The 10,000-nt window shown below is 41.3% G+C and overlaps 2 protein-coding genes across 2 annotated transcripts in view; one reads left to right on the forward strand and one right to left on the reverse strand.

The window, feature by feature from the left end:
- The window catches only part of LOC138019021 (orexin receptor type 2-like), an 11,913-nt gene extending 7,872 nt beyond the window's left edge, over positions 1-4,041 (forward strand). Inside the window, exon 2 of the mRNA XM_068865688.1 lies at positions 2,655-4,041. Coding sequence (XP_068721789.1) covers positions 2,655-3,587 — 933 coding nt within the window. The 3' untranslated portion in view covers positions 3,588-4,041. The remainder of the gene's footprint in view (positions 1-2,654) is intronic.
- Positions 4,042-7,726: 3,685 nt separating this feature from the next.
- LOC138020834 (uncharacterized) lies at positions 7,727-9,803 on the reverse strand. The gene is made up of 2 exons (XM_068867753.1): positions 9,404-9,803; positions 7,727-9,318 (listed from the first exon to the last, which is right to left on the reverse strand). The coding sequence occupies exons 1-2, from the start codon at positions 9,801-9,803 to the stop codon at positions 7,727-7,729; spliced, it is 1,992 nt and encodes a 663-aa protein (XP_068723854.1).
- Positions 9,804-10,000: the final 197 nt, after the last annotated feature.

Consider the following 10,000-nt stretch of genomic DNA (forward strand, 5'->3'; position numbering starts at 1 on the left):
TGTTGAATTTTAAATAAATGTATTCAGAATAAAAGGTCTTCGGCTCAAAATTGAAGCTCAAAATTTTGTAAGTCAGGTGTTGATTAAACACACTTTCAAAATTTGAAGAGAAATGAAAAATACTTGTTTGATCGTAATAGCGCTTAAAAAATGACCTGAGTTCTACATATATGTTACCATTAATGTTGTCGTTAAAGCTGAAAAGGTCGATATCATAATTTGTGAGTCGGTTAAGATATTCTTTAGTTTCATTTAGTTTTCATACTGAATATTTGAGAAAAAGTAACGGGGATACGGTATGCTGACGAAAGAAACCTTAGGGATACGCGAAATTGAAACGGGGTATCTTAAGATAATCATTTGTCATTATAGGGTATACCCTGCGAGCAGAGTCTCTATCGATCTTCCAAGATAAGTTGGAAAGAGGAATTATGCTTGCGGCCTGCACCACAGGTGCCCCAAGCTAAAAATGAAATTTGAGCATCACGATCAGTTAAAATTATAAGCGTTTGTATGGGAATTTGCAATCGTGTTTAGGAGTTTTAGGTTTTCCCTTAGCAACATGCAAGGCTCGGAAGTTCCGTACACGAAACCGTTGAAAAACACCTTACCGGTTCAAATTTGTTACACACAGGGTAGGCGACGAGGCTTTAGTCTCAGCGAAGGTGCCCGTCTCAGGAAAGTACTGAGCTGTCACGCAGATACGGACGAAGCTCAGGGAAATGCTGACGCATTGACTTCGTGTGACCCTAATGGATATGCGAGACCGCTGCTAGCAAGTAACCAACCTTGTGGAATTTTGTATGAGAGAGAAACGGTAGAACTAAAACTCCTTAGAATCGACAAATTAGAATTTGTTTGGAAACAAGATCGTCCATGCTCTTAAAATGCCATTTCATTTTTTACTGAAGCATTTATAGGTTTCTGTCACACTAGTTTCTGTAACCGAAACACAGAGGAAAAACTCATGGGAATTCTAACACGTCAAATGGCACGCGGTTGTAAATTTGAAAATATTTATGACGCATGGCGATTGATCATGTGCAAAAATTAAAAAAAAACAGGTTTGGCAAGTCGAAAGTGGACTGACTTATCCAATTCTTTGGATGACCGGCAAATCGGTTGGTACTTGGTGTCTCTTTTTCTATTGTTTCAAATTTTTTAAACAAGGTATAAAACGTTCAGTAATTATACAATTACCCTAACCTAACCCTAACGCTAACCCTAACGCTAACCCTAATCCTAACCCTGAAGGTTTTACCTTGTTTAAATAATTTTGTGCAATAGATGATAACCACTAAATGGCAAAATACACCAGGTATCTTCCGGCAAATCAAAGAATGTGCAGGCCGCGAGCAGTCTTCTTTCCTCTTCCCGACTAATCTGCATCACATTTCCATGGTCCAGGTTTACCCATAACTAAAGAGAATAGATTATACCTAATAAGAGAAACGCTTGGCAGTCAGAGCAACAATGCTGATCAACTGAGTCGCCAATTTGTTACATTCGGTATAATTCCCGTGAAAGTAAGTTTAAATTACGAGATCACAATTCGACCGTTACTTTGAGGCAAAAACTCAAATTTGAAGAAAATTGCCGATCTGAAGGTGTACGGTAACCTTAAGGGGATAAGGGGCACTTGAGGAAAAACAAAGGGATACGGGATAGCATGACGTCAGCACTTGAGGATAAATTTTCATTTTCTCCCCTAAATATCCCCTCAAGTGCCGTTCCGACGAGTGTCACTTTTGAGGAACTACCACACCCTTGTCATATTAAAAAGGTTGAAATAGTCACGAAGCGATTAAAATAACGCAAATTTATATTTTGAGATGACGTTTTCGTTGCCGTCGCCGTTGTCGTTGCTTAAGCCCCGTAATGTCAAGAAAGCAGTATGTGATGATCCGTCCTGATACCACACTTCAAAAAAAACCTTTAAATGTGGGAATATCACTCCTGGTCCGCATGCATTCCGTTGTAGCAAATTCTATGATAAACAATTTCCTGTTTTTAACCTATATTTTTCAATTTTCTTGGTTTATGACTAAGTAGAAATTATCAGGAAATCCACGATAGCGAATCCAGACGACGTGGGCTCCCATAAAAGTTTTGTTACAGTTGCTTCAAAGTCGCAAACAACGCTCCTCAATTACTTGAGACTTGTTTTTTTTTTCCTATGAAGGCAACAATATATAAAGGAAGTAGAGAACTAAAGCAATTATCTGTGTCTTCACAAATATGCGTCATTGGAGGTCAGTCGTTTGATTGGCTCTTCCAGTCAGAATGAATTACATTTTTGCACTGGCGTTAGACTTATGCCAGTCAGAATAGGCCTTTTGCAACAAACGATCACATGGTGCAAAATCCGCCATGCTGGAGGGCAAGCTCATCATTATTCCCCCACTGGGATATTAAAACAAAGGCTAGTCAATCTTGACTGATTCAGGTCAATTTGTTTTAATGTCCCAGTGGGGGAATAATAATGAGCTTGCCCTCCAGCACGGCGGATTTTGTACCATGTGATCGTTTGTTGCAAAAGGCCTATCGAGTAATTGTTTCATGTATGTTATTAACAATGGATGTTCTGTGAATGCAACAAAGTGTGTGCAATTTAGATAATTTTATTCTGACAAATTCATTCTTTCTACATTTAGATGGCCAATTCTTCTCATCAGCATAACAAAACGACAGTTTTCGAGGGGTATGCTTTGTCTGATTGCATTGCCTGGCTTACATTATATGGCATCGAGGCTGTTGCTATAGTAATATTAAATGTCCTTATAATCGTTACTTACCTTAAAGTGAGCAGTCTTCGCAAGCGAAACATGTACCTGATCATTAACCTGGCAGTTGTAGACATGTTTGTTGGAGGAACCATAGTCTACCATTGTTTGTTCGTAGGAAGTTCAAATTGTAATTTTTGGGAGATCAAGAATTTTACCCGTGTTGATGAGATGGATTGGGGATTGTGGATTGCGTTTGCTTTGTACCAATTCTTTCCAGCAGCCTCAATAACAAATCTTGCTGCCATTTCTTTGGAGCGGATGCACGCTACGTTTCGCCCATGGAAGCATCGCATTATCAAGAGGAAGATGTTTGGAGCAGCTATTGCGACCGTTTGGCTTACAGCTGGGCTGTGCATTGCAGCTATCATTTCGTTATGTTTATTAAAATATAACCTTTTCTCAGTCATTGAAATATACTTTTCGTTCTTTCTATTCTGCCTTTTCATTATCCTTGTTTCTTACGTGTCCATCGCCATCAAAATGGGCTGTGGAAATCCTCCTCTGAACCATGGTGCAGTGATCAGAGAAAGAAAACTGACCAAGACACTTTTTATTGTTACAGTTTTATCTCTACTGCTATTATTACCACGAACAATTGTGTGGTTTCTTGGTAAAGCAGTTCAAATTTTTGATCCAATTTCTGATCGAACAATGTGGAACTTCTCTTGTTTTACGGTATGGTTACTTTACGCAAACTCTCTTGTCAATCCAATATTATATGCATTTAGAATACCTGAGTTCAAACGAGGTCTGCTTGTATTTCAATCCAAGTCGGAGCCAGTTCAGGTTTATTCTTTATAATGACAACTAAGAAGAAAGACGGACGACTTTACAACCGGCGTGAGTTCACCCCAGTTTCTTTTCTGGGCTTTTTATTTACCCACATGGCACCAATTTCATACCGGAACTAGTCACACCAGGGGAGATTTCATCGCGGTCATTATACCGGAACAAGAAGTTATCACGATGCGAATCCTTTGCTCGGCATAATGCAAACAAGGCACGAGCCCGCCTTTTCCATAGCGGAAAATCAGACTTCCGAGAGAGTCGAACGAGTTACGCATGCGTTATTTTCAATATCGTATATGACATAGCTTTTCATAACCTGAACTGGAAACAATTGCCGCCATATGAACATGATATGATGTTACCAAGTCATATCAGTGTGACATTTGTATCCTTGCCAGTGTGAGAGGACGTAGGGACGGGGAAAGGCGAGGACCAGAGAGCGAGGGAAGTGGAGACATTTTTTTTTTACAAAATAAGCGAGATGTTGGAACTAAAGTGAAAAGCAGTACAACTCCTTGTTCAGTGGATTTTGGAGCGGTTTTCAATTGAGTGTCGAAAGTAATTAGTGAATTGCTTTGGTTTATGATTACTTCATTCAGTGATTGGTTCAAAGTTCCCGCGCCACTTTTTCAACTAATCAGAAGTGAAAGCAAAACCAATCGTGGGTCGCGCGTGCACATTTTCCCGCGCTTTGTCTCGGCTACGTGTAATTATTTCGAGTTTTGATTGGTTTACTGGATTGTCTCCGTCCTTCTTGATTAGCCAAAGTAATTACTTTGGTTTTGGTTTTACGACATTCATTTGAAAATCGCTCGAAATCCATGTGTTCAGTTATCAAACCGTCCTTGTACCCACGTCCAAGTATTAAGTTTCGACACGGTCCTCAGCACAGGGATGAAAAATCCTTGTAAACAGGTTTCACACTTTTATCCCTGGCTGTGAGCCAATTGTCAATTTACATGACAAGCGAGATGAGTTTCATCCTGGATGAGATTCATTTTAGTTCAGATAAGAACTGCTGACAAAAAGCACCTGAAACTCATTCCGTTTCTCATGTAAACGCGGCCTTAGTCTCAAGATAAAACTTAAATATGGTTTATAGTCGATTTGAATTGAGTAGTGATCGTCTTAACTCTTTAAAGTTTTGCATGACGTTCTTAGAAAGAGACTGAAAAATTCCCCTCGTAGAACTGAAGTTAATTATCTGAAACGAGGAGATAGTTTGTTTTGATCGTTACAAGATAAGATTTTGTTCCGTCACGTAAAAGCAAACCGTTGTGCTAAGTGCCAGCGTGGTTGAGTGGTCCGGTCGCCGGACTTGAAGTCTAGAGCATCTGGGTTCAAGTCCTGCTCTGACCACCAACTCAGTTTTATCTTTATAATCAGCCCTAGTTTAACGTCTCGGTTGCTCTTTTAAAATAGGGACCTTACGATTCCACAACGGCAACCTCAAAAGAAACGCAACTTTACAATGGTGTTTAATAAGCAAAACAATAGCTCTGCCCATGCATTAAAAGTTTGGTTTGTTTCTTGCCCACTCTCTACAAATCTGCAACGTGAAATGACCCTTAAGTTCAAAGGACAGCATGAACACACAACGGTAAACTTTTAAATTGCTTTCTCCGCTTGATCACCTTTCCAGCCAATTCAATTCCTGGATAGTGAGGTTAGGTTTTAGAGGTTTAACGAAGTGGAATAATCGCCAAAAAGTTTCAAAAACGAGAAATTTCAATTTTAACTGATGTTGTAGTTGACTTAGCGGTTGTAAATTGTAAGGTCCCTAATAGCCAAATAGTATGACTCCCGCCAGGTGGGATTCTTAACTGTTCTGTTCTTATGCATCATTGGTTTCATTGTTCCTGAAAGCCCTTTGAGAGGCGGTCAATTTTATTTTTTACAAAAACCTTAGTTTTAGATATTCTTAGTTATCCATAGTTATATTCTAAATTTATGTAATCTGTGGATATGAAATGTTAAACTACTGTTAGTTGTTCATTTGACGAGAATTTAATGTATTAAAATTATCGTTAAGAAACAACAACGACAATAGTTGGTACAAATTTCTGGAAATTGATTGGCCTTCTAATATCTTCCTCCCTCCATGTAAACAGCCCCTTAGATTATTATCATCATCATCATCATCATCATTATTATTATTATTATCTTGTTTTCGCACATTGGATTTCCAATGGAATTTCAGAACTCCAGGAAGCTTGGTGACAACAAGTCTCCTCAAACTTCTAGGACCTTCCTAAGAATCCTTGCCGTGTTCAGAATCACACTTTTCTGAAGCTCGTCTATCTTGGTCTCTATACCAATATTCTCTAGTCTCCTCTTTAAATCCTTTGGAACTGTTCCAAATGTTCCAATTAGAATAGGAATTACCATTGTTTTCATTTTCCATAACTTCCTCAATTCTCTTGCTATATTATTATTATTATTATATTATTATTATTATTATTTTATTGATATCTTTCCATTTACAATTTTTGAAACTTGCTGCGGACTATGTCTAGGCAAAAGTTTCTAAACCGGGCGGGGGGGCTCCCATCTAAAAAGGACGGGCGTGCTCGTCGGGAATTTTGAAAAGAACAGGTACCAAGATCCTGTCTTGTGGGGCGTGGCATTAAATTTGTTTCACCCATAATAGTTAACTGTGAGGCAACAGATAATGAGCAGAAAATGGGCCTGGATTGGCCATACACGTAAAGGATCGAACGATTGCATTGCTCGAAAGACCCTTGGTTGGAACCCACAGGGAAGTAGACGGAGAGAGAAACTGCGTGACAGCTGGAGGAGAGACACAGACCATACCATCCAGTCGAGAGGTCTCTCTTGGCACCAGCTCGAACACCTGTCCAGGGACAGAGGGGACTGGAGGGACTTTGTCGGTGGCCTATGTTCCGAGATGGAATGATAAAGGCATCAGATCAGACTCCTTGTCTGTTGCCTGTTTGAGTTGCTGCTGTAATGTAATGGTGATAATAGATGAAGGTCAGGCGGGATCAATTATATTTGAGACCCAAGAGTCTTCATGCAAGTGTTCGTGCGTAGGTACCCCAAGCTCACGGAGTATCGTTGCTGCGTTACATAAATTATGTAAGGCTTTGTATCGGGAATTTAGCGATCGTTATTTAGGGCATTAAAATAGAAATAAAATTACACCAGAATTTCTCACCTTGCTTCCTTGTCTTATTTATGGCATGTTCTTAGCATTTCTGGCCGTTTCAGCCCGGTTCTAGGGAGTTTTGGTTCTACCGTTTCTCTCATATATATCAGTAAATAGAGGGAGAAAACAGCGAACCTACAACCCACAGGAATAGCGCTGAAATGACCAAAGTACGCCACAAAAACACTGATAAGGTATCGAGAAGACAAGGTAAGGCATTTTTGTTCGATTCATGTTCATGTGCTGCCTGACGTCACGAATGCCTGCGCGGAAGACAACTGTTCTGAACCCCGAGATCCTTAACGTTATTCACCTACCAAATCGCTCGCTGCAATCATTTGTGCCCTTGTTCCCAATCGTTGTCGAGATGAGTACGAGATAGTCCAGTCCTACAGCAAGTAATTCTCTTTTGAACAACGTACAGTTTTTTATCCAGGAACTTGAAGGTCCGCTATAAGGTAAGCAGAATGTTTTGTATGATTTATTTTGATCAGGTTCTTGTTGGAATGTTCTTATGAAATGAACACAGAATTTGATTTTACTTTTGTTCTTTGCGGTTCAATTCAATGCTTACCGGAGGGAGTTTAGTCTGGCGTCATTTTGGACAACGGTAAAGCCACAGAAAACGAGAAAGGTGGGCAAGATAGTCATGATGGAGCTGTTAAAGTTTTGTAAATTGAATTCCCTATATCGTTCTTGTCAGTCGATTGCAATTACTTTACATAAGAAGATCAGAGAGCTTGGGAATGGAGTTGATCAAAGTTGTGCCACCGCGGTCTGATATTTTCTTAAAACTACCCACTGGTCTGGAAGGCTCCTCTCAAATCTTTTCCACTGGTTCGTGACCGTCTCAGGTACTTTCTAGTCCCATGGGAGATGTTGGTCACAGACTTCTCGATACAAAAGTTTCCCCACAAGTGATACCGGTGAAGCTAGACCAAGTGGGTCATAAACTGAAGCAAGGAACCACAGCATCTCTCTTTTAGACACTTCTGGGGAGGCCTCTCGGAATCATGACGGCAATGCTGTCTTCGGTTATGTTCCATGGTAGCCCCAACATCTCGGTTTCTCCGGGTTTGACTCCAAGTTGTTCTTTGGCATAGCTTTGTTTCCCGTCTTCTGGTTCACCGCTTGCTTCTAACTCTGGCTCATTTGAATGCCACTTGTGTAACTCAAACTGTGCTTCTCCAAATACTGCGACGGCCGATTCTTTCAGCTTGCAGACCTTCTCTGTCGTTTCTCCACCGGTGATAACATCGTCGACGTATAGACTCTTCTTGATTTCTTCCCCTACACATGGGTATCTGTCTTTCATACCTTCTAAGTGTTGATGCAGTGTTCCTCCTAACAAGAATGGTGACTGGACAAGTTCGAACAATGCAAGGGTAAATCTCAAAACTTCTACATTTGACGTTTCCTTGTCCTTGATCCAGTGAAATCTCAGGGCATCTCGATCCTCCAGTCGTATACGGACTTGTAGGAACGTCTGTTTGAGGTCACCTGCCAATGCCACAGGTTTCAATCGGTTTCTTACTAGAATGTCCCACAGCAAGTTTTGGAGGGGTAGTCCTTTCTCTAAACTTCTTTCGTTCGATCTAGCTGATGCATCGAAGACGATTCGCAGTTTGGTGGATTCTGCAGACTCTCTGACAACAGGCTTATGTGGGATGTAGAATTCTCTTCCTACCGGATCTGACAACACTCTCTCTACGATTCCTTTCGCCAACTGGTCTTGAATGACTTCATCATACTGGTCCAGAAGGTTGGGCTCTTTTTGCAATTTCTTGAGAAGGCTTTCCAGTTTTCTCAGACTTCCCTGTTTATTGATTGGGAGGAGATCATGGCCATGTTTCCATAGTAACCCTGTTTCATACCATCCTTCGTCACTGCGTCTCAATTGCTCTTTAAAATCATTGTACACTGATTGCTGATCACCGTCTGGTCCGTCCTGAAGACCTAACACGTCTAGACTGCATAGCTGCTCGTAATCAGTGGACGAGGTTCTGGTGAGATAAAGGCTCCCTATGTGCGCTTCTTTTCCAGACGACATCATTGTCCATCCCAGTGAAGTTAGCTCAGCAACTAGTTCGCCAGCTTTTCCAATTCGTGGCTTTGTGTCGGTCTTAATTCTGGAGTACTCACTTGCTCCCAGTATCAAATGGATGGGTAGCTCTGGCCTCTTGTCCTCATCATTCATGAATACTCCCTGCAGGTGGGGGTACTGGTGAATCTTGTCAGCATATCTTGGGTTAGGGATGGTCAGCAGAACACTCCTATCTACCTTACTGACTGATGCGGCCGTGTTAAAATCTCCCACAACGCTGGAAATCTTGACATCATACTGATAAATCTTCTGGTTAGTCGAACACATCTTCATGTGAATTCTCTTGTGCTCCATCCTTGACGGTTGTTTTCCAAGTCGCTTGATAAGGGCTGCTGAGGCATAAGAACTTCCGGCACCAGTGTCCAGTAATGCTCGGCATTTTATGCCATCTACATCAACAACCACGACGGGGTAAATGACTGCTCCTTCACCAGTAGCTAACAACATCCTGATCGCTCTGTTGGGAATCCCTATCACAGATTGATGTGTGGTGTCTGCCATTACATTTTTGACAACTTCTAATGATACGACACTCTGCAGCCCGGTGCCTTGTACCAGTGCAGTTAAAACACAACCTTTTGTCACTGAGGTACTTTTTCCGTAGTGCCCCGCCCACTATCTTGTCACAGTCGACTGATTTGTGCTCGCTCGATTCACAGTACACGCATGGTCTTGTTTTCCATTCTTCTTGCCTCGAGTTAAACATTCCGTTTCGTGACTTAGGAAATTTAGGTGGTGGTTTGAATGGCGGCTTCCATGACGGTGGTTTCTCGTGGTCAGGATCATCATCGGACTTCGGTGGGTTCCTCACGGTCCACTTTCGCAACGCCTCGACAAGCTGGTCGAATTTCGATTCTTGCCAATCGTCGTCGGTTCTCTCTAAATCTCCTCTAATTCCTTCTAACTTGTTCAGTGTCATCCTTATGTAACCATTCACCTCCCTGAGTTTTCCCATTGTTTCCAGTGCTTGAACGGATGAGCATAATTTTTCAAAAAAACGGCGATACCTTGTTTGTGTTTGCTCCGTAAATCACGGGAAGTGACATGATGCTGCTTACGGCATTTACGATCTCGCTCTCCTTTTCGAATTTCCTTGTCAGGATATTCTTCGCTCGTTCGTAGCCTTCGGTGGTGAACGGAAGACCATCTATG

The sequence above is a fragment of the Montipora capricornis genome, chromosome 10 (genome assembly GCF_036669925.1).
Source record: "Montipora capricornis isolate CH-2021 chromosome 10, ASM3666992v2, whole genome shotgun sequence".
In the NCBI taxonomy this organism is placed as follows: Eukaryota; Metazoa; Cnidaria; class Anthozoa; order Scleractinia; family Acroporidae; genus Montipora; species Montipora capricornis.